Genomic DNA, 25,887 nt, shown 5'->3' on the forward strand with positions numbered 1-25,887 from the left:
TCAGCTCTCCGCGGCGTCTGCAAGCCAGCAGCTCTCTGCAGCATGCGGGCGAGGCTGCCTTCACAAGGGGACCCTGGGACACGAACCCAGGGCCCCGCATATGGTAGACGGGAGTCCAACTAATGGAGCCACAGCTGCTTCCCTAGATGTTCACTTTTGTCATATTTGCTTCAGAATTTGAGAAAAGTTAATTAAATATTTAAACAAAAACAGTCCCCTGTATTTTTCTCCCTGATTCTTAGGGTCAATTATGCTCATTCAGCTGATGTTTATCAAGTTTCTCCTCACCCATTTTTCAGTTGTAGAGATTATATTTGCTGATCTAAGCCATTTTGGTTGTGTGGCAAGTTCAGGTTCTTTGGTATACATTGGCGGCTTCCAGTGGTTAAAACGGTATGTGTGGGGCTGTTGTGGGCCTCCGTTCTCTCCTTTACAACCTCGCCCCCAAGGGCCGAGGCAGACCTTCTCTGCCAATCAGAAGCCGCCCCCTGCTGTCCTGCCTCCTGCTCTGTACCCTGAGAACCCCAGTCTCTGTCCCCAGATGCTCCATCACCCCCTGAAGTTCATTTTTCTTTTCAGCGTTTTCTTATCTCTCTTGGAGGTTTGCCCTTTCATGTGGACTTTAGAAACAAGTTGTTAAGTTCTACTGAAAACCTTGTTGGGATCTTGATTGGAATGATAATGAATTTATAGATTCATGTGGGAGGGATGGCCATCTTTATTATCCTGAGTCTTCCCATCCATGGACATTTTATATATATTGTATAGTATAAATATGTATATATATATATACATGAGTTTTTTACATTCTTCAACAATTGCTTCATTATGCTTCCATTAAAATCTACTTCATCTTTTATTAGACTGAAGTACTTCTTTTTTTAGTCACTTCAGGATCGTGAATATATTTGTTTTTTTTTTCCAAATTCTACTCAATTTACTCATTTTTTAAAAAGATATTACGGAAACGGACTTTGGCCCAGTGGCTAGGGCGTCCGTCTACCACATGGGAGGTCCGCGGTTCAAGCCCCGGGCCTCCTTGACCCGTGTGGAGCTGGCCCATGCGCAGTGCTGATGCGCGCAAGGAGTGCCCTGCTACACAGGGGTGTCCCCCGCGTAGGGGAGCCCCACGCGCAAGGAGTGCACCCATAAGGAGAGCCGCCCAGCGCGAAGGAGGGAGCAGCCTGCCGAGGAATGGCGCCGCCCACACTTCCTGTGCCGCTGACGACAACAGAAGCGGACAAAGAAACAAGACGCAGCAAAAAGACACAGAAAACAGACAACCAGGGGAGGGGAGGGGAATTAAATAAATAAATAAATAAATCTTTAAAAAATAAATAAATAAATAAAAAGATATTACATTTAAAAAATATGAGGTCCCCATTCACCCCCACCGCCCCCACCCCACCTCTCCCCCCCTTCAATAACACTCTCCCCGATCATCATGTCACATCCATTGTGTCTGGTGAGTACATCTCCGGGCATCGCTGCACCCCATGTCCCGTGTTCCACACCATAGCCCACACTTTCCCACGTTCCATCCAGTGGGCCATGGGAGGACATACAACATCTGGCAATTGTCCCTGGGGCACCACCCAGGACAACTCCAAGTCCCGAGAATGCCTCCACATCTCTTCTCTTCCTCCCCTTCCTTCTTAAACATTCTGTAGATTATTTTTCAATCTATTGTGAAGGGGATCTTTTATCTGCTATACTTTATGAACCGCTATTGTTGGGATATAGGAATGCTATTGATTTTTATAAGCTGATCTCAGTATTGGGTTTTCTCAAAAATTTCCATGGTCCTCTGGAGTTAGAACTTTTAAATTAGACTTAATATCTGTCCTTAAAACTATAGTTTTTAACACGACAGTACATATGGAAGGGTCAAAGTATCTAATTTAACAGTCAGGGCAAGGTTCAAAAGGTATTTATCACAAGTGTCTTTGCTAAAATCCATTCACTTGCAACAATGGTTTGGACTAAATCCACTTGCATTCTCTCTTTGGCCTTACTTTTTGCCTGCATAAAAGCTCTATCGGTAAGTAGATTTCTGCTCTTCAGAGTACTTAGAAATATTAATTCTAGTATATATTATCCATTATTCTATATATTTATTTCCTTTCAGATTAAACATCTTTCTAATGGAAATGGTAAGAACCAATATACATGTGTAGAGTGTTTCTGAACTTTCTCTCTTTTGTTCAGTAAGGCTAGTAACAATTTCCCCCACTTTCCCTACTTTTAACAGTACATGGCTCAGATTTTGGTGAACAGAAGGATATTTCAGAAATCAACTTAGGTAGGTACATTTTCTACATTTTCAATGCATTGAAATAAATAAAACTCTGTGTTTGAATGATGGAAAAAACATTTACCTTCATAATACTGTATTGGGTAACTTGGAGAGAGATTTGTTGGTGTTTCATTAGGATTTGCAGAGTGTCTGAAAGTGGAAATTTGGGCAGAGAAATATGGTTATACCAGATTTTTTAGGAGCTAGTGAGTCATTGATGAATCTCAAAATACATAAAAAGTTTTCTGTTTATAAAAATTTCAGTTTTTGGTTCCTATTTTGAAAAAGAAAAGAAAAATGGATGATTCTTCTGCTTACTAATGAAAAATATATGGAATTTGTAATAAGGATCATTATATATAGTGGCCATCCAAGGAGAGAACCCCACCCTTCTTCTGGCCAGTCATGATTGATGGGGACTTAGGGAAGAGTGTAAAGATATGGCCATCTTGTCCACAAATACATTTCTGGAAGAAATCCATTAGTTTTATCCATTGTTGTGAGGAGGGAGAATCTGAGTCATCATTTCTCTTCCCCTTAGGAACTTACTTAAGTTTGTGCTATAAGAAACAACTGAGTAGTGTACAGACGAAGGCTTGCTTTCCTTGGACATGCATTTTTGTGATGCATGTGCTCCCACTGCAGCCCCTTGCTGACCGCCTCCATGTTTCTAACTATTGGGGTCAAGGTCTGAGTGGACCTGTTCATATCACTCTGAAAGAGATCCCCTCACCCCACCCCATCCCACACATCATTCCCACCAGGTATCAGGGAAATGCATACTTTTGCTCGTGAGAAGGCTAAAGGAGAGTGTGGATGGACTAGCTCCTAGTACTTCAGCTGAAAATATAATTCAAAATCCAGGTCTTACTGACAGTGGCACCATAGCATCATTACTGAGTTTGTTGTTTGGTTGTGCTGGTACAATATAAACAGGTTAGGGTTATAGATGTTCAACAAATCTTGGAAATGTGTGTATGTGGAATGGGTGAGGCAGGGACAGCCTTAGTCATTAGCAAGTGAGACCAGGATACCTCCTAATACCTACCACTGCCTTGGTGTCATTTTCAGAGACCTAACCCTGCTCCCAAAGGAGCAACAGGCTTTGTCACCTAGGACCTTTGGTACCATGGGTGACTGTGGTGATTGTCCTCTGGCTTAGTTTCCTTCTCTGTAAATCAGGGCTGTTCTCAAAAGGAAAAACAAGCCAATGATCTTCTCTGAAGTTGTTGCATTTTAAGTGCAGGCTAACTTGTCACAGGAGGGTAATGATAACAAGTGACATTCTTTTAAATGCTTGGGAAATTTTCCCATAAGGATGTCCCCTTTTAAGAATAGTATTTTCAGGTATAGCTTGAGACCAGGATTAAGCAGCACCAGCAGTAGCATATATTTTGTTAAGCTTCTGGAAGCAGATTTTTGGAGATTCAGTTTTGAATGGATTTATCCACATTCACCTGGTCTTCCTTATCACAAGGGCAGCATCTTGAGCTTGGATTTGGAAGGTAGTGTCCTTTTTTCATGGCATAGAGCAAAACCAACACATTTACTAGAGATGGGAGGAGGCTGGTACAACAGCCAGAAGGGCCCTGGACAGCAAGTCAGGAGTTCTAACTCTGACTCAGCTACTGACCACCTAGGACATACCTTACTATCTGTCTCTGGACTCTCTTCCTCTCAGGTAGGTGAGGTTTGAAGTCAGTGATCAATAAGATCCATTCTAACTCATCATTTACTTTTAAGACTGTGGGACCAAGAGTCTTTCAAAAATGAAAGCAAATGATGTGATGATATGTGATACATATGAACCATTTGCATTCACTCAAATACAGTGAACTTTTACGTTGTTTCAAAAAGAGTTTTTCCTCATAAAGATTATTAAAGATTTATAATGATGAAGATTAATTTTGTTATGAAAGATACTTTTTAGAAATGCTCATTCAAATATTCTTTTGTTATTTTTTTTTTTTTAATCCATGTCTAGCTTCAGGCTTGGACCTTTTTGAAGGGGACATCCTCCTGCAGGTGAGTACTGGCCAATGACACAATAATGTTCCTCAGAGATTGGCTGTGTCACTGGGTTGTAAGCCTCTACTCTGTGTCCAGTCCCAGGACAGGCACCCTGGGGGTAGACGAAAGAATTCCACTTTGTTGATGATGACAAAACAGACGAAAAGCAGCACAAAAGAGTATAATTATTGAATTGCTTATCTCCCCAATTTTCCTAGTAAGTGAAGAATGTTTAGAGTGGCTATCTCAATTTGGGGAAAATGCAGATCTCATTCATTTTCCTCTTAATGATTTCTTTGTATTTTCCAAATTATCTATAAGGAACTTCTGAAGCTTTTATCCTCAGAAAACAAATGCAATTAATTTGTTTGAATTGTGTATATACGGTTTGTGGTGTAAGAATTTAGTGAAGGAGAAAGCCAAGGAGACCTCAAGAACTAGGATTCCCAGTCATCTTTGCCTTTGTTTTCACAGAACATCAGAAATGGCTTGAGAGACCCAAATGCCACATGGAAGTTCCCCATTCCTTACATTCTGGCTGATAATCTGGGTAATTTTAATTGTTCTTAATTAAGAGTTTCTAGTTTAACATTTCTCTCTCCCCCTCCTCCTATTGATCAGCTTCAGATTGAGAGTAATTACCAAGAGTGTCGTATGGGGTTTCCAAGCCCTGATGATTCCCTGTCTCCCGGGAAGCAAGTCCTGACATTATATCAACACCAATGCTGTTTAAACTTTCTGAGATACAGAGCATCAAATAATAATTTTAAAATTTCATTGCACATTAAACTGCAACAAAAAGGATAAAAACACAATGAAATATAATTAGGCACCATAGCAATACAAAATGAGAAACCCAGCACACTTTTGAGAAATTCAAATGTTTATTTCATATGTTCATGGTCCTTGTTCCTTAGAACTGGTAATTTCTATTCTTTTCTCTCTCTTAAGATAAAGACCTGAATAAGTTGCAGTTTACTCACTGTCAGAAAGAAAAATTGGTGGATGTATAAATGAATATTAGAAGCCACATGTGGCCTTTGGCTGACCTCAATTGCCTCACGCTGAGCAGCCATGTTGATGTGAAGCCTTTGGGGCCATTTGTACATAGATGAGGACAATTAGAGACGAGAGAGCAAGCCAGGGCAAGGTTACTCAAAGTAGCTGGCCTGCTGGGCTCCTCCCTCTCTCAGGTAGATTGCTTTTCAACATTTTCTATCACTGTTATCAGCACTGCATCTAATTCCTTTTCTGGAGAAAAGCAATATATAAACAAATGCTGTTTTTCTCAGTTATTTGTTGGAAAGTTGAATTAAGTTTTTCCCCAGAGTTCTCTAGCACATTTGCAAATTCATAGAACCCCAATATTTATGGGAACATGATTTATAAAACATCAACTTTAAAAGCACCTCTTTCCCATTGCACATTCCCTTCCTATTTGTCACATCTGTGCTGCTCCCCCGCCCCCCCCCCCACCAACACATACACATATTTATTGAATTCCTATTGTGTTCCAGGCACTGTGCCTTCACTTGATATTTTATTTATGCTTCGCCATGACTCCGTGAAGTGTAAGACAGTGTTTCTCAAACTTTAATGTACTTTAAGACTTACTTGAGGATCTTGTTAAATTGTCGAGTCTGATTCAGTAGGTCAGGGTTGGGGCCTGAGGCTGCAGGTCTCCCAGTTTCCCAGGTGATACTGATGATGTTCATCTGCATCCCACACTTAGAGCAGTGAGGTCTCTCCAGCTGCATGGTAGATGACAGGTTAATAGGGAGAAGTTTGGAGCCAGCTGGTCTAAATTAAGGTAGAAGGTGTAAGAACATGGCAGCAATTGTCTGGTAGCATTATATGAACCTTGAGAGTTTACTTTTTCTATTTTTTTAAAGTTCAGATGCCTGGGCCCATACCATTGTGCAAAGCAAACCTACTAAGTGTTCAATATGTGTGTGCAGTGCCTTTATTAAGTTAAATTTATGTAGAGTGAAATGCATAGATCTTAGCATACAAGTTGATGACTTCTAACAAATGTACAAACCTATGTAACCCACATTTCCATCACTCCAGAAAATTCCCTTGAGCCGGTTTCCAGTCATCCTCTATGAGACAACCATCATTCTAATTTGTAATCCATATTTTAGTTTTACGTGATTTAAAACTTCAGATAAATATAATCATATAGTACACACTCTTTTGTTAAAAAACATTAATATAATGGTTTTGAAGTTCATCTTTATTGTTTTGTGGATTAGTAGTTATGTGTTTTTCTTTTTTCTACTACTCAGTAATATTCCAGTGTAATAATATATTGCAACTTGTTTATCCATTTTCTTGTTGGTGGACATTGGTTTTTCCAGTTTGGGACTTTTGTGAAGAAACCTGCAGTGATTATTATGTTGCAAGTCTGTGTGGGTCCATGTTTTTATATTTCTCTTGGCTAAATGCCTAGGAATAGAATTGCTTGGTCATATGGTAAGTATATGTTTAACTTGATAAGAATATGCCAACTAGTTTTCTGAAGTGGCTGTGCCTTTTTACAGTCCTACTAAAAATGTATGTGTCCTTTTACTCACTCATGTTGGTGTTGTCAATCGTTTTAATTTTAACCATTTTAGTGATTGTGAAATGGTATCTCATTGTGATTTTAATTTCCTTTTCATCAATGACAAATGCTATCGAGCACATTTTCGTGTGCTAATTTGCCATTTTTGTATCTTTTGTGATTTTTTTATTGTATTATTTGCCTTTTCATTATTTTAGTCTTTCCATTGTTTGTAGAAGTAGTTTATATATTATGGATAAAGTGCTTTGTCAGAAAAATATTGTGAATATTTTATCCCTGTCTGTGCTTGCCTTTTCATCTTTTTTTGAATGGTATTTTTTTTTTATTTGTAGTTTTTTGTTTAAGTATGTCATTCATACATGAACATGCATAAACAATAAGTGTATAGTAAAGATTGTGACCCTACAAAATAACATACATAATGCCACACAGGGGTCTCATACATCACCCCTCCACCAACTCTTTGCGTTGTTGTGAAACATTTGTTACAAACAGTAAGAACATCGTCAAAATATTGCCACCAACTATAGTCCTTATCTTACATTTGGTATATTTTTCCCCCAACCCATACTATTTTTTTAAAATATATTTTTGTGGAGATATTGTGAACTTGCAAAACAATCATTCAGATGTGTAGATTTCCCATACAACTCCACACCCTGGTGGAATATTTGTTATAGATTATGAGACAATATCATCAGACTATTACCACCAATCATGGTCCACAGCATGCATTTGGTATACTTTTTCCATACACCTCCTTTATCAACACAGTACAGCTTTGGCATTGATGCAAGAATATTATAGTATTGCTGTTAACCACAGTCTATAGGTCACACCAATTGTAGTTTTCCCATATTTCTCCATATTCCTATCACCCTACAATAGTGATGTACATCTGCTCTAGCTCACAGAAGAACTCTCTTGCATTTGTACCCTTAACCACAATTCTCAACTGCCTCTGGGTTCACTGTGTTGTTCAGTCCCTAGATTATTCTTTAGCTTTCTTTCTATTGACATTTACTTCCCCAGACTGCCTTTTTCAGTCATAATCCCATTTATAAACCAGGTACTGCTCACTATAATGTATTACTATCAACTCTATCCATCTCTACACTTTTACAGTCAAGTTAATTAAAACTTCTACATACATTAAGCATCTATAGTTCTTCTCAACCCTCCTTTTGTCTCCTAATAACCTATACTCTAGGTTATAATTCTATGTGTTTAGTATTTGTATTTAGTTCATATTAATGAGACCATGCAATATTTGTCCTTTTTTGTCTGGTTTACTTCACTTAGTATAAAGTCTTCAAGATTCATCCATGTTATTACATATGTCCCAATTTCATTTCTTCTTACTGCAGCATAGTATTCCATCTTACATATATACCACATTTTGTTTATCCATTCATCAGTGGATAGATTTGGGATATTTCCATCTTTTGGCAATTGTGAACAATGCTGCTATGAACATTGGTGTCCAGATGTCTATTCATGTCATAGTTTTTAGTTCTTCTGGATTTATTCCTAGTAGAGGAATTGCTGGATCATATGACAGTTCTATATTTAGCTTCCTGAGGAACCGCCAAACTGTTTCCCACAGAGGTTGCGCCACTTTACACTCCCACCAACAGTGAAGGAGTGCTCCTATTTCTCCACATTCTCTCCAGCACTTATTGTTGTCCTTTTTTAAAAAAAATAATGGCCATTCTATGTGGTGTTAGATGATATCTCATTGTTGTTTTAGTTTGCATTTCCCTAATAGCTAGTGATATGGAACATTTTTTCATGTGCTTTTTGGCCATTTGTATTTCTTCTTTGAAGAAATGTCTATTTAAGTCTTTTGCCCATTTTTAATTGGATTGCTTGCTCTTTTATTGTTGAGGTGTATGAGCTCTTTATATAGAATGGAAATCAAACCCTTATTGGATAAATGGTTTCCAGATATTTTCTTCCGTCAACTGGGCTGCCTTTTCATCTTCTTGATGAAGTCCTTTGAATCACAGAAATGTTTAAATTTGAGGAGATCCCATTTATCCATGTTTTCTTTTGTTGCTCATGCTTTTGGTGTAAGGTTTAATAATCCATCACCTACCACCCAGTCTTGAAGATGTTTCCTTACATTTTCTTCTAGGAGCTTTATTGTACTTCCTTTTATATTTAGGTCTTTGATCCATTTTGAGTTAATTTTTATATAAGGTGTGAGGTAGGGGTCTTCTTTCTTTCTTTTGGCTTCGAATATCCAGTTCTCCCAATACCATTTGTTGAATAAACTTATCTGCCCCAACTGGGAGAGCTTAACAGGCTTGTCAAAAATCACTTGGCCGTAGATGTGAGGGTCTGTTTCTTAACCATCTGCTCATTTCCATTGGACTATGTATCTATCTTTACGCTAATACCATGCTGTTTTTACCACTGTAACTAAGTCATATGATTTAAACTCTGGAAGTGAGAGTCCTCCAATTTCACTTTTCCTTTTTAAGATATTTCTGGCTATTTGGGGCCTCTTACTCTTCCAGATAAATTTGATAATTATGTTTTTCATTTGCTTAAAAAATGCTGGTGGAATTTTTATTGGGATTGCATTTGAACCTGTATATCAGTTTGAATAGAATTGAACTCTTAATGATATTTAGTCTTCCAATCCATGAGCATGGAATGTTCTTCCAATTATTTAGGTCTTTTTAAGTTTCTTTTAGCAATGCATTATAGTTTTCTGAATACAAGTGCTTTGCTTCCTTGGTTAAGTTTATTCCTAAATATTTGATTCTTTTAGTTGCTATTGTAAATGGAATTTTTTCCCTGACTTCTTCTTCAGATTGTGCATTATTAGTATATAGAAACACCACTGATTTTTGTGTATTGATCTTGTATCCCAACACTCTACTGAAATAATTTATTAGCTCTAGCAGCTTTGTTGTAGATTTTTCAGGACTTTCTAGATATATAATCATATCATTTGTGAACAGTGAAAGTTTTAATTCTTCCTTTCCAATTTGGATGCCTTTTATTTCTTTTTCTTGCCTGATTGCTCTAGCTAGAACCTTTAGCCCTATATTGAACAACAGTGGTGACAGCAGGCATCCTTGTCTTGTGTCTGATCTCAATGGGAAAGCTTTTAGTTTTTCACCATTGAGTACAATGTTAGCTGTGGGTTTTTTATACATGGCCTTTATCATGTTAAGAAAGTTTCCTTCAATTCCTATTTTTTGTAGTATTTTTATCAAGAAAGAATGCTGTATTTTGTCAAATGCCTGTTCTGCATCAATTGATAAGATTATGTGATTTTTCTTCTTTGATTTATTAATGTGGTGTATTATGATGATTGATTTTCTTGTTTTGAACCAGCCTTGCCTGGTATAAAACCCACTTGATCATAATGGATAATTCTTTTAATATGCTGTTGGATTTGATTAGCAACTATTTTATTGAGGATTTTTGCCTCTATATTCATTAGAGAAATGAGTTTGTAACTTTCTTTTTATGTAATATCTTTATCTGGTTTTGGTATTAGGTGATATTGGCTTCATAGAATGAGTTTGGTAGCGTTCCTTCTTGTTCAATTTTTTGGAAGAGCTTGAGTAAGATTGGTATTAAATCTTCTTTGAATGCTTTGTAGAATTCACCTGTGAAACCATCTGGTCCTGGGCTTTTCATTTTGGGGAACTGTTTGATGACTGTTTCAATCTCCTTATATGTGATTGGTGTGTTGAGGTCTTTTATTTAATCTTTTATTTATTTATTCAGTGTAGGTTGTTTGTACATTCCTAGGAATTTTTCCATTTCATCTACATCGTCTAGTTTTTTAGCATAAAGTTGTTCATGGTATCCTCTTATGCTCTCTCTTATTTCTGTGGTGTCAGTAGTAAGGTTCCCTTTTTCATTTTTTAATTTCATTTATTTGCATCTTCTCTCTTTTTTTCTTAGTCAGTCTAGGTAAGGGTTTGTTGATTTTGTTAATCTTCTCAAAGAACCAACTTTTGGTTTTGTTAATTTTCTCTATAGTTTTTTGCTCTCAATTTCATTTATTTCTGCTCTGATCTTTGTTATTTCATTCCTTCTACTTGCTTTGAGATTAGCTTGCTGTTCTTTTTGTAGTTCCTTCAGGTGTGTGGTTAGATCATTGATTTTAGCTTTTTCTTCATTTTTAATGTAAGCATTGAGGGCTATAAGTTTTCCTTTCAATACTGCCTTCAAGCATCCCATAGGTTCTGATTGTTGTATTCTCATTGTCATTCATCTCGAGATATTTATTGATTTCTCTTGAAATTTCTTCTTTGACTCACTGATTATTTAAGAGTGTGATGTTTAATCTCCATATATATGTGAATTTTCCCCTTATTTGCCATTTCTTGATTTCTAACTTTACTTAATTATAATCAGAAAAAGTGCTTTGTATAATTTCAATTTTGTTAAATTTATTGATATCTGTTTTGTGTCCCAACACATGGTCTATCCTGGAGAAAGATCCATGAGCACTTGAAAAGAATGTATATCCTGCTGTTTGGGGGTGCAATATTCTGTATGTCTATTAGGTTTAGTCCATTTATCATATTATTCAAGCTTTCTACTTCTTTACTGATCTTCTACCTAGTTGGTCTATCCAATGCTGAGAGTGGTGTACTGAATTCTCTAACTATTATTGTAGAGATGTCTATTTCTTCCTTCTGTTTTGCCAGTGTTTGCCTCATGTATCTTGGTGCATGCTGGTTAAGCATATATATATTTATGATTATTTCTTCCTGGTGAATCATCCCTTTTATTAATATGTAATGTCCTTCCTTGTCTCTAATAACAGTTTTGCTTTTAAAGTCTATATCATCTGATATAAGTATAGCTGCCCCAGCATTTTTTTGGTTACTGCATGTGTGAAATATCATTTTCCAACCTTTCACTTTCAATTTATTGGTATCCTTGGGTCTAAGGTGAGTCTCTTGCAGACAACATATAGATGGCTTATATTTTCTTATCCTTTCTGCCAGTCTGTGTCTCTTGATTGGGGAGTTTAATCCATTAACATTCAATGTTATTACTGTTAAGGCAGTTCTTATTTCATCCATTTTGATCTTTGCGTTTTATCTGTCATTTTATGTTTGACACTTTTAGTTACTGTTACTGATACTTATCATTTCTAGACTCTCTTCCAGTCCTCTCTCTCCTGGCTTTTCTTATCAGGCTGTAACACTCCCTGTAGTATTTCCTGCAAAGCTGGTCTTTTTGTTATAAACTCTCTCAGCTTCTGTTTATCTGTGAATATTCTAATCTCATCCTCATTTTTAAATCTTGCTGGGTATAAAATCCTTGGCTGGCAGTTTTTCTCCTGCAGTATCTTAAATATATCAGACCACTGTCTTCTTGCATCCATGGTTTCTGATGAGAAATCGGCACTTAATTTTATTGGGTATCCCTTATGCATTAGGCATTGCTTTTCTCTTGCTGCTCTTAGAATTCTCTCTTTGTGTCTGGCATTTGACATTCTGATTAGTATGTGTCTCAGAGTTGGTCTATTTGGATATATTTGGATGGGAGTACATTGTGCTTTGTGGACATGGATATTTATGTGCTTCAATAGGGTTGGGAAATTTTCCACCATTATTTCTTCAAATATTCCTTCTGCCCCTCAAAATTTCGTTGTTCCTAGGATTCTACTTCAGCCTGCCAAATCCACTAATCAGTAGCTGAAGTGGGTGCCACACCGTGTTTTCCTCCCATTTTTATTGGGGGAAATGGAACTTCCAACTCCAACCATGGAATAGCTCCTGAGGTGGCTTGCACACTATAGGCACCGACCTTGGCCGTGTGGAGTGCTCTATTCATGATTCCTCTGTACAGATGGGTAGTCTCCTCCTTCCACACTGTCAAGGATGTTGCAGGATACTCCTCTGGTCTCCTGGGTCCTCCAAACAGGTGCTTAGGTAGCTCTGGGTAACCAACTGCCCTGTTTCATGAGCTGACTCCAGGAGCTCCTTACTCTGCCACCATCTAATAAATGGTAAGTTTTTAAGGGTAAAAGTTTTTACTTTTGATGAAATGTATTTATCAGTTTTTTAATTTACGATTTGTGCTTTTTGTATTGAACTATTTAAGGAATCTTTGCTTAACCCAAAGTCATAAAGATATTCTCCAGTATTTTCAGAAGTTTTATTGTTTTAGCTTTTCCTATCCATGCTCTATCACTATTTTTTATGTCATATGAGGTAGAGGTTGAGGTTCATTTATTCTTCTTTTTGCATGCGTCGATCCAATTATTCCAGCACCATTTGTTAAAAATCCTTTCCCATTGAATTGACATGACACGTCAGAAATACTTGATTCTTTATTGGTTTACTACTGGATTTCTACTTTTTATATTGATCTATTTGTTTATGATCATTCCAATATCATATTGTGTTGATTTCTTTTTTTTCTTTTTGTAACTTTATACTGAATCTTGAAATCAGGTGGTGTGAGTCCTCCAACTTTTCTTTTCCAAAATTGCTTATCCTGTTCAGTTGTAATTTTCTGATCTTTGTGTTAATTTGAAATACATTTTCTTAAAATTTAAAAAATTTCCAAATATTTGAAGATCTAGATTTATTATTGGTTTTTAATTTAAGTCTATTGAGGTCAGAGAACATATTCCACAAGATTTCCTTCTTTTGAAATTTACTTTTGAAGTTTATTGAGACATGTTTTATGGTTGAAAATGTGTTCTTTATGAATATCCCATGTGTACTAGGAAAATATTTTATTCTGCAGTCTTTTGGTATATTATTCTATCAATCTCAATTAAGTCAAGGTGATTAGTGGTCAATTATTCACTAATTTTCTTACTGATTGCTGAAAGGGGGTGTTAAACTCTTCAACTGGAAATGTGTCTGTTAATTTTTTCCACAAAGCTCTGTTATTTTGCACAAACACATTTATTTATCTATTTAAAGATTTATTTATTTATTTCTCTCCCTCCCCCCCACCCCAGTTGTCTGTTCTCTGTGCCTATTTGCTGCGTCTTCTTTGTCTGCTTCTGTTGTTTTCAGTGGCACGGGAATCTGTGTTTCTTTTTGTTGCATCATCTTGTGTCTGCTTTCTGGTGGGAGGCACCATTCCTGAGCAGGCTGCACTTTCTTTCGCGCTGGGCGGCTCTCCTTATGGGGCGCACTCCTTGTGCATGGGGCTCCCCCATGCAGGGGACACCCCTGTGTGACAGGGCACTCCTTGCACGCATCAGCACTGCCAGCTCCACACGGATCAAGGAGGCCCGGGTTTTGAACCATGGACCCCCCATGTGGTAGACGGATGCCCTACCCACTGGGCCAAGTCTGCTACCCTACACAAACACATTTAGAATTGTTGTATGTTCTTGATAAATTAGCCATTTCATCTTTTCTTTTTAAGGAGGTACTGGGGATTAAACCCCAAACCTTGTACATGGGAAGCAGGCACAAAACCATTGAGCTACACCCAATGCCCCCTTTTATAATTTTTAGAAGTTTCATTTTCTTCTGGTCATCCTCTTTGTCTTAATGTCTACTTTGCCTAATTTAAATAGAACCACACCAGCTTTCTTATCCTTACTGTTTGTATTGTTTACATGTTCCCATTTTTCTTACTTCTGACCTAGCAATGTGTATTTGTCAGCTAAAGGGGTGTCAATGCAAAATACCAGAAATCTGTTGGCTTTTATAAGGGTATTTATTTGGGGTAGAAGCGTACAGTTACCAGGCCATGAAGCATAAGTGACTTCCTCACCAAAGTCTGTTGCTACCTATTAGAGCAAGATGGCTGCCCATGTCTGCAAAAGTCCAGCCTTCCTCTTCCTCTTAAGGCTCTGTAGTACCAGCTTCTTCCAATATATGCTGTAAGCTGGGATAAGTCTTATTTCTCTCCTGGGGCTTACTTTTCTCTGGGCTCAGCTGCTCTCTTCTCTCCACAAGGTCAGCTGTAGCCTTATCAGCCTCTCTCTCTTCCTGGGGCCTCTGCTGTGTCAATGGAGTCGTCTCTATTCCTCTGTGTTCTTCTCCTGTGTGCTTACTTCCTGGGGCTCCGGCATCAAAAAAACTCCTACTCTCTTCTTTGCCATGTAGTTTTCTCTGTGAGTCCCCACCTACCTAGGGGGGCAGGGACTCACCATCCTCCTCCTGACATGGTCCAATCAAAGCCTTAATCATGATTTAATCAAGTAAAAGTTAAACCCCTGAATTTAATGCAATCTAATACACCCAGAGGAACAGACCAATTCACAAACATAATCCACTATCTATTTTTGGAATTTGTAACAATACCAAACTGCTACACAATGTCTTTCATTTTAGGGTATCTCTTTTAAGCAGTATATAGCTGGGTCTCATACTTTTTATCCATTCTGTCAACTGCTGAATTTTAATTGGAATGTTTAGTCCATTTACATTTAATATGATCATTGGTTTGTTTTGGGACTACCATTTTGCTTTCTGTCTTCTATTTGTTCTTTTTTCCTTGTTTCCTACCTTCTTTTAGTTAGTTTGGTTAGTCCAATATATTTAATATTTTGTTTTGATTCTTCTTTTGATTGTTTTAGTTCAATATCTTTGTATTATTCTTTGAGATATTGCTTTAGGATTACAAAATGCATGCTTAATATATGACAGTATACTTAGACTTAATATTGTGCCACTTTGCATAAAATGTAAGAAACTTATGATAGTGAAATTCCATTTATACAGCTATATCTCTTACCTTTGTGCTATTGTTTTACATTTTTCTTCTGTATATTTTTATAAACCTCACAATGTAACTTTCACTTTAGTCAGTTGTTTAAAATATTTTAAAATAATTTAAAAATAGTCTTTATATTTACTTTCATAGTTGCAATTTCTGGTGCTCTTCATTCCTCCTGTAGATATGAGTTCTTTTTTCAATGTCATTTCTCTTCAGTCTGAAGAACATCCTTTAGAATTTCTTGTAGATCAGATGTATTGGTGGCAAATTATCTTCTTTCTTTCACCCACAAATATCTTTGTTTTGCCTTAATTTTGAAGAATATTTTCACTAGAAGTAGAATCTGGGTGGACAGTTTTTTCCCCCTTTTTCAGCACTTTAAAGCCATAATTTTTTAGCTTTTTCTTTCTCAACATTTTATTATGAAATAACTTTAAACACATATGAAGCTAAAAATATTATACAGGGAACACTAATACTCAGCACCTAGATTATGCAATTAATATTTTTAATGTATTTGCTTTCTCTTCATTCCATCCATCTCTTTATCCATATATCGATCTATATTATTTCTTCTGCATTTTGAGAAAATTTTTAGGCACCGTTTACTTTATCCCAAAAATCTCAGTATATATATCATTAACTAGAATTCAATATTGGTTTATGGTACTTTTTTGATGTAAAATGCAAATAGAGTAAAATGTATGAATTCTAAGTATCCATTCAATGAGTATACCATTTTGTTTTTGTTTTGTTTTGTTTTTTACAAATTTATATACCTCTGTATCTCAAGATACAGACTATTTTTATCATTCCAGAAAGTTATTTCATGCCTCTTCCCAGTTATTCCCATCTCCACCTTTCCAGAAACAAGCACTGTTCTTTTATTATTATTAACCATAATTTGTTTAGCCTGTTATAGAATATCACATAAATAGAATCATATATTATGTACCATTCTGATAAGGCTTGTTTCACTTAGTAAAATGTTTTTGAGAGTTATCAATGTTTTGTGTGAATCAGCAGTGGTACCTTCTTATTACTGAGTCATAATGTATGAATATAGTATACAACAGCTTGTTCATCATTCTTGTGTTTATGGACACCTGGGTTGATTCTATGTTTTGGTAATTATGAATAAAGGTACTATGAACACTCATGAATAAGACTTTTTTGAACATATACTTTCATATCTTTTGTTTAAATATGTAGGAGTTGAATTGTAGAATTGCTGGATTGTAACATACATGCAGGTTTAGTTTTAAACCTCTTTCAAAGTGGACTGTACTACTTTACACTCCCACAAAAAATGTATTACGGTTCTATTTATTATGTGATCTCTCTGGGGTTTTACTGGACTGCCCAAGAATTTTCCCATCTCCTCTAATTTGACGTGATGCACACTCTAAATTCTCTCTCCAGTGTGTTGTGCAGTAGCAGAGATATCTGCTCAGGTCAATCAGCCTACCACCTGCTGCTTTCCACTAAGTTTCTAAGGAATCTTCTTCCACCACATGCAAAGTTCAGGGATTGTAAAAGGATTTGAGAAGAGTTTATATGTAGATTTTGGGATACTCTTTCCAATTCAACGATGATTGTTTACTTCCTTAATTTTCAGCCACTCAGGCATTTCTAAACTCTGCCCTGTGATATGTCAAGGAAATACAACTGCAGATTTATGCCCGAATTCTCTTAATTTCCCTTTTGAATTAGGGAGTGACCTCAGACAAAATAATGTATAAATGTGGATCTTACCCACTGAAACTTCCATCTTTGAAAGATCAAATCTCCTTCAGTTTCTGCTTGTATTGGTCATTTTCCTACACATTCACATAGTTTATTTTCTTGATTTTGTCCAAAATAATAATTGTTACCTGTGCTGGGAGAGTTAGTCAGATTAAAGCTCTTCCATCATTACCATTACTAGAATTAGAATCTCTCTAAAGAATTCTTAAACTGAGTAAAGTTAACTTTCCCATGTTTACCTTCCAGTATGTAGATTCACTGGTATCTGAAGTTGACTTTCCTCCTATTATCTGATCCAGGTTTAAGGAGGGCTAATGGTTTTCAAAACTAACCAATTAGTTCAAGAGAGAACAGTGTCACGAAAGTCTGCTAGGCCCTAGGGATACAATGAGGCAAAAAGATAAGTTCCTTCCTCTAAAGAATCTATCATCTGTATTCCAAACAGAGCAGACTGCCTACTTAACAACTCACACACAAAAAATTAAGTGTGGCTCATGCATTCAGAGGAGCGGCACTCAATGCTCCATGACAGGAGGGAAATTTCAAGTGGGCTTCATTTCCTTTCCATTTTTTTCCTTCTTAATCAGAATGAGACTTTAAAAAACTATTACAGTTACCTACTTCCCTTAAGTATTTTTATTAGAGAAGTTGTAGGTTTATAGAAAATAATAGAATCCTTATTTAGCACCCCTATTGTTATCACTTTGTATTAGTGTGGTACTTTTGTTATACTTGTCGAAATAATATTATTATAATTATACTATTAACTACAGTCCACTAGAGTTCACTGTGTCGTACAGTCCTAAGTTTATTTAAGATTTTTATTTTAGCAACATACGTACAACGTAAAATTTCCCCTTCTAACCACATTCATATATATAATTTGGTGGTATTAACTACATTCAAAATGTTGTGTTACCATCACCACCATCTATTAACAAAATGATTCCTTCACCCCCCAAAGAAACTATGTATCAATTAAGAATTAACTACCCATCCCTACCTCCATCCCTTTTAAAAACTTAGATGTAAGAAAGGAAGAACAGATGTGACTTAAAAATTAACCACTTAGAACTCCCATTTGGACTGAGGATAACAAAAGCCGAACAATCTTCTGGACAGTTTGAAGTTAGTATAATCAGACTTTATTTTTCCTGTATGTTTGTGATATCTCAACCCTCTTGGGTAATAGTGTAATAATATTATAGTAAGAATAGTTTCATGAAATTCCTCCAGTAAGTTTAATGCATGCTCTTGTTAGTGGTGGTATTTTCATTACCAATTTACTGATTATATGTACGACTATTTCTTTTAGTAACTGGTATGGTCTTATGACATCTGAGCTATGAAATCTACAGCTTATTAATTTATTAAATGAAATAAGGTCCAAAAAGACAAGGGAGGTACCTGGCAAACTGTCAAGAATGATCAACTCTGAGAGAATGCAAAAATTCTGATGTACAAGAAACATAGTTCAATGTTATACAATTTAGCTAAATTTTTAACTTGGAGCCCTACCATCAAGGAGCTAATGGGAGAAAAAAAAAGGACACAAAGTAAACATAATCTCAGTTCCTTTCGAGTATCTTTCTTCCACACTCCTGCTTGTCCTATGCAATGCCAAGTTATGTGTATGTTGGGTGAAAGGAAAGGCATTTGATCTTTGGTCATGAGTCCACAAAGCCTCCTACTAGGCATATGTCGTTCCTGTCCCTTCAGGTTTGTTAGTCTTCTGCTTTGGTACCAAGCTTGGAGCATAGAAAGCTTTTCTAAGTCTTTCTGCAGTGCTGGCTGTCTAACCTTACCATCTCCCCACAGGTCTTGCAGAGAAGTCGAGCAAAGTACCATATGCATTTCTTATATCTTCAGAACCTACAAACCTCTTTAATCTCTGTTCTTGTCCAGCAGGAGGGGGTGTCTTTTTAGACTGGGGAGAGAAATTCCATTCTCACTGCTTCTCTCTAAGGTACTTTATGTATACATACAGAAGCCAGAAGACTTGCAAGCCTCTTCTAAAATCTTCTGAGCCAATGAATTCACACTCTACTTGAATAGTGGAAAGGGAAAGAAAGGAAATGCGGCAGTTGCTTTGTGATTTGTTCAGCCACATATACATGCATGTAATCTTATTTTGTAGTTTTATTTACACTGTGCATTTAAAGTATGCAGTTAATGGTTTTATCTGCAACTAATTTTGTAGTTTTAGCTCCCAAAGGATGTATTTAGTCCCCCAAAATCTATCATGAACCTCTGAACTATCAGATATGTATATTATTCAAGATCTAAAAAATACTCGTTGATATTTTTATTGATCTCTGCAGCGTTGAATGCCAAAGGAGCCATTCTCTATGCTTTTGAAATGTTCCGCCTCAAGTCCTGTGTGGATTTCAAGCCCTATGAAGGAGAGAGTTCATACATCATTTTTCAGCAGTTTCAAGGGTGAGTATGAAATTTTACAGAGTATGCAAATTACATATATTATTCTTTGCTTTATAAGAAGTAGACATCTCTTTCAAAGGCTAAAAGAAGAAATTAGAAAGAAACTAAAAACAAAATAAAATCTCTCATGAATTTTTAAATTATTTAACATTTTAATATGGTATACAGAAAATGAGTAGTTTGGGTGCATCTAGGCCCCAGAGAGAATTATCTTAATTTTTTTTTTCCCATTACTTTAAAAAAAAATTTATTTTTATTTTTAAAGAAGCTTTAGATTACATAAATTATACATAAAAAATAAAGAAGGATTTCCATATACCCCACCCATATACCCCATACTTTCCCCCATTAACTACATCTTTCATTAGTGTGGTACTTTTGTTACAATTGAACACATATTGAAACACTGCTATTAACGACGGTCAATAGTTTATATTATAGTTTACACTTTCAACCACACATTTTTATAGGTTTTGACAAAATGTGTAATGGTCTGTATCCATCATTGCAATGTCATGCAGGACAATTCCAATGTCCCCAAAATGTTCCATGTTACACCTATTCTTCCCTCTCCCTTCTCTCAGAATCTTTGGTGGCCACTGCCTTTATATTGATGTTACAAGGTTTTCCATTGTTAGAATAATAATAAGTCTACTTTAGTCCATAGTTGCAATCCCCCCTATGATTGTTCATTTTCCAATATTGAGGATTTTAGGATGGTGATGGCCACTCTGTTTCTGATTGAGAGAGGTTTATATCTGATGGGACAGATGGATGGAACTGTCTTGCTTGCAGTTGTAGATACTGTTTTTTGAGATGGATATTTTCTGTTATCATCATTTTATTAGTTGTCTTGTGCAAGTCCCAGGAACTGTAGAGTGGTGATGCAACTCTGCTGAGATTCAGGGCTCAACTGGTCTATGAAGAGATGAAGAGTTAAGTCTCTTGTATGTGTTTTAATGATTATAATGTTAATTATAGGTTCAAATGAAAGGGGCAGAGAGCCATGTATGCAGAAATTACAAATTAGTCTAACTCTGTTATATTAGGAAAGTATATTCCAAGGAAAGACCCACTGAGAGGGTGCTTAATTCCTGAGATTGCCTGCCCTGCCTTTAGTGTCTAGATGTCTCTAGAGCCCACAGGAGCACCCCTGCTTGAGGCACTGTTTACTGTAGTAGTCAATGAGCTCCTCTTGAAACACTTGTAAGTGTAACCTCTGGAATGACCTCTTGATTCACTTTGAAATCTTTTTGCCACAAAAACTCATTTGTATTTAATATTTCCCCCTTTTGGTCAAGGTCTTTTTCCAAATGCATTACTACTTGGTGCTTGGTAATAATCCCTGGAAGTCACGTCCCATGCCGGGGAGAAGGTAGTGAGTGTATGTGCTGAGTTTGGTTTAGAGAGAGGCCACATTGTAACAACAGGGAGGTAACTCTTAGGCAATATATAATACTAGGCTAAGTTTCAATTTCACAAGAACAAGGTTCGTATGTTCAACCTTCAATATCAAGAACTTGGTGTATTGGTCAGTCCTCCTTTGCTAGGCATTGCCCATGCACTCTAGAGATTCTTGCCACACTATTAGAGAACAAAGCAGGACTTCCCAGGATTGGAATTCAATAATCTTTTGGTTGTTGTGTGAGTTATGCAGAGAATGAATAGTTTGGATAGATCTAGGCCTTGGGGAGATTTATCTTAATTTTTTTCCCCTAAGTTAAGGTTGTATTTTAAATTATAGAATTTTTAAGCCTTATCTATTGAAGTATAAAATTACATTCTTTCAATGTACTGGCTTATTTTTTAATTTTTTTTTAATGCACTGTTTGAAATGGTAGTACTCTGGCTGGACCTCATTCAAAAGTTCTAGGTATAAATTTGCTCTCAACAGTTATTTGTAAGAAGAAAGAAATTGTATCTCAAGAAAGAAGCCCCTTTTCTTCCAGTTGGTATTTATATCTAGTTCATACTCAGAATATAAAACCAGATCAACCAGCCTGGGTGAGGTGATGTTGAGCAGAGAAGCTGCCATCTGCTGTGACACTGTCATTTTGTGTCTTCAAGCCCCACCTAAAGCATATTTCCTCAGGCTGCAGTTCCTATCGCTATCTCCAGGTGTTGCCTGGAATTGGTTGTACAGTTCTGACCATGGGGTTATTCTTAATCATGGATGGATGACAGAGATGAAGAAGGACTTTAACACAGGATTTAGCCTTTAAAGGGAAAAAGTGTGACGAAAACAGCATTAAAAATTTTAAAAAGAAATGAAAATACCGATGACTACTTACACACAAGTTAAGTACCTTACTTGCCTGAGTAGTTGTCTTAGCTCATTCTATTATTTAAAAAAATATTTATGAACATCTACTATATGCTAGGAAGTGTGATAGTGTCTAGACACAAAAAAGCATCAGGCAGTCTTAGATCTCATGAGGTTTATAGCTGGCAGGTGAGGGTGGTGGAGAAATGACAAGTAAATATATAGTTTTAATATAGTGGTGAGTCTGTGGGCTATAGGAGAACAGTGAGGACCTTTAAGATAGTGAGGAGGGGAAGCATCAGGAAAAGGCAAACTAAGTGAAAGAGAGATGAAGAAGGACATGGCAAGCAAAGAGGGAATGGAAGGACAAATGGAGGAGGGAGAACAGGAAGGGAAGAAGGAAAAAGCAAAGTGAAAAGAAGAGAAGGGAAGAGAGGAGAAGGGAAAAGGCAAACACGCACACAAACCTGGCTTATTTGGGGAACTCATGAAATTCAGCATATCTGAACCTTAGGCAGGTAATGGGCAGAATGGCGAGCAAATGGAGTCAGGAAGGTAAACAGAATTTTGGCAATAGAGAGCCATGTGTAAGAGAATTGACTGTTTCGTGCAAGATTCATTATATGCTCAGTTGTCCATTTTAGAAAGATGGAAACAACAGTGGTGAATTTTTAGTTCAACAGAGAATTTTGAATTTTGAATTCAGTAGGGCAAGACTTGTGGCAGGAGACCAATTAGAGGCTGTTCTGACCCTCCAGGAGAGAAATGAAAGGGGCCTACACTAAGGCAGAGGCAGCTTAACTAAAGAGGAAATGGATTCCAGACATATGTAAAGTGGTGGACTTAGCAGAACCTGTAGATTCGCTGATGTGAGGGGTTAGGAAGAGAGGAATCAAGGAAATCTCCCAGATTTCTGATTTGGACAATTGGTTGGTGGTAGCGTCATTCACTAAGACTGGGAATGTTGCAGGAGGAAGCAGTGTGGGGATAAGCTAGTAGACTCCTTTTGGGGCATGTGATACATTGTTTGAGGTACCTGTAGGTCATATAAATGCAGATAATCAATCGTATTTGGACAGTCTCTTTTATGCAAAAGGAAAACCTTTAAAGTCCAGGCCTTGCCAAGACCACACATTTTAAAGGTGCTCTGCTTTTGGATACTTCACCTTGTCTTTTGGCAACCTCTGGGCTTTGAAAAAGTGTCAAATTCTTTAATTTTCCATTTAAAATTTCAGGGAAAAATCCATTTTCTTAACACCTCTATTTCCATTCTTTAAATATCTCTCTTGTATCTTTAACACACACACATGAGTGTTTTTGGCTTAAAAACAAAACAAAGCCAAGAGGATCATTTTCCAAAAGTAATTTTTGTATTAAATTTCTCTTGCTTTTTTCAATTTATAACTCAGTTTTCAGGCACCTGATGTAGTGGCCAGCTTTGAGGGACATTCTCTATAAAAGCTGAGTGTGGCGGCTCTAACTTGCCTTTTCCAGGAAGCTTCTCCTTGACATTTAGGTGAGGGGAATGGAAAGGGGAGGAAGAAGGTCTGGGGAAGGGACTTGCCCCAAATGCTCCAAAGCCCACACAGAGGGAGCTCTGGACCTCTGGGTCTGGAGGCCACTGGGCTCTTTCAGAAAGGTAGTGGTCAATGTCTCAAGGGTTAGCAGAATTTATGATATTTTTGCAACTTACACCTTTCTATTGGGGGAGGAATAGGAAAAAAAAAAAAAAAGACAAAGGATAAATGGTCTCCCTGGGTTATAGATATTCTACAGCATAAACTCCAGTTTGGTAGTGAAATACTACTCTACTGTCAGAGAAACAAGTTATTCATGGTGATATTTGCACAACTCAGTAAATTTACTAAAAATCATTGAATTGTGCACTTAAAGTGGGAAAATTTTATAGTATGTAAGTTATACCTCAATAAAATTCTTAAAAAAAGAAATAAGATCCATCAATTAGTATAAATCAAATCCATTAGCATTTGAAGGTATATGATGTTAGCAATCTTGCAGGAAAAATGACAGGGGAGACAATGTGCTGTTGCCCAGGAGCTTGTGATCCCTCTTGCAGCATTTACAGCTATGGACAAATCTTATTCTGCTCAGGACTGGTTAGAGCATAAAGTCTTGTTCTACAACCTAAAACTGATATGAAGACAACTTGTCAAAAGCTCTGGGTTTGCTAATAGAGTTTGGAAAATAGGATTTATGAGAATAGATTAAAATTACTGGGAAAAAAAGAGGGAAGAGGCTCCACCCTGAGGAATTTAGGACGTCTTCCAGAAATTCCTGGGTCCACTGGTTTCTGAGAGAAATTTGATCCTTCTTGGGACCTTTCAGAATAAGTTAGGCAGCCGCCTCTGTGCTGTCCTCATGCACCAGACCTGCTTATTTCCACAGTGATGGACTTGATCAGCTTGAATTTTAGAAATGTCTTTTTTTCATGATCATAAAATGTATACATGCTCACTTTAGAAAACTCAGAAAAATACGTTAAAGTATATTGAACAAAATTTAAATCACCTACAAAACCACCACCCAGAGACAATTTAGTATTTTGGTATATCGGCAATAGTATTAACTTTATGGAGTACTTTGTGTATTTGTGGAGGTGAGGAAAAACAGTAAGTTTTACTTCTTCCCACATTTATGCATTGTTTGAATTTATTTTCTTCTAAGTGTCCACTACTTTTATAATGAATCATCACTTTTAAAGTCTGCATCTCATTCCCTCTAGGGAATGCTCCTTATTTAACTATACCATTCTTGAACCATCAACATAGGAGGATGCTATTGATCATTTCTTTTTTTAAATAAAATCTAACTTCCTTCTAGCTTATGTTCTTAAGTCCACCTTTGGACTTAAGAATTCTCTGGGAGAAATTTCCTCTCTTCTCCTCTTTAAAGGTGCTGGTCTGAGGTTGGTGACCAACACGTGGGACAGAACCTCTCCATCGGCCAGGGGTGTGACTACAAGGCCATCATTGAACATGAGATCCTGCATGCTTTGGGGTTTTACCACGAGCAGTCAAGGACTGACCGGGATGACTACGTGGACATCTGGTGGGAAGAAATTCTTCCAGGTGTGTATGAACCCAATGTGGTTAGAGTAGAATTTGCTCCTGTCTCTATCACTTACTGAAATCAACTCTGAGATGTCCAGGCCAAATCTGTGTGTGGATTAGAGCTTCAGCTTCTCCAGGGTGATCACAGAGCATAAAGGTTTTAGGATGTATTAGCTGCTTCTATGGATCCCAGTAAGTGCCTTCATAACCGATCTCAGAAAAGGGTCTCAGGGGATGGTGTAAGTCTTTTAATGTGGGGGTTAACTGAAAGATTATATGAAGATTTTGCTTTGCTTTAGTGTTTTTACTGAAAAACTATCTAAAATGATGTCTTCTTTCTTGACTTACTGAGTAAAGTGAATTACATCTCTGAGGATGTTAGGGTCATTTTTCTGGATAGGAAATTCTTATAGCTGTATAAATCCCATGTGATCTAGAAGGTTACCTGAGATTTAGTTGACCATATGATGACCATAGGACATACAGGAGTATGTTTTTGATGTTTTACCAGATCAATAATAGGTGCAAAACAACAACAAGACAGGGCAAAACAACAACAAAAATGAATAATTTTATATGAAATTATACTCCCAATTCTATTCATTCTGGCTAACTACCTGAGCTCTGATTAATAAAAATTTAATGGTCTCTTGTTCCTCCTTTCTGAGCACTGCTCCTTTTCCACTTCTATGCAAAAGATAAAATAATTTTATCTGAAATATTATTATGTAGTTATTATACAGTCCCAGTGTTCTCTCATTTTGTTACTATCTCTTGAATCCTGCCTTAATTGTTGGAGGCAAATAAATAGGGAGCT

The 25,887-nt window shown here is 36.8% G+C and overlaps 1 protein-coding gene across 1 annotated transcript in view; it reads left to right on the forward strand.

Moving 5' to 3' along the window:
* The first annotated feature begins 1,912 nt into the window (after window positions 1–1,912).
* MEP1A (meprin A subunit alpha) overlaps window positions 1,913–25,887 on the forward strand; it is a 43,523-nt gene continuing 19,548 nt past the window's right edge. Inside the window, 8 exon segments of the mRNA XM_023587194.3 lie at window positions 1,913–2,062; window positions 2,064–2,103; window positions 2,106–2,153; window positions 2,252–2,302; window positions 4,281–4,321; window positions 4,781–4,856; window positions 19,619–19,736; window positions 24,913–25,088. Coding sequence (XP_023442962.2) covers window positions 1,973–2,062; window positions 2,064–2,103; window positions 2,106–2,153; window positions 2,252–2,302; window positions 4,281–4,321; window positions 4,781–4,856; window positions 19,619–19,736; window positions 24,913–25,088 — 640 coding nt within the window. The 5' untranslated portion in view covers window positions 1,913–1,972.

This window comes from Dasypus novemcinctus, chromosome 11 (assembly GCF_030445035.2).
Source record: "Dasypus novemcinctus isolate mDasNov1 chromosome 11, mDasNov1.1.hap2, whole genome shotgun sequence".
In the NCBI taxonomy this organism is placed as follows: domain Eukaryota; kingdom Metazoa; phylum Chordata; class Mammalia; order Cingulata; family Dasypodidae; genus Dasypus; species Dasypus novemcinctus.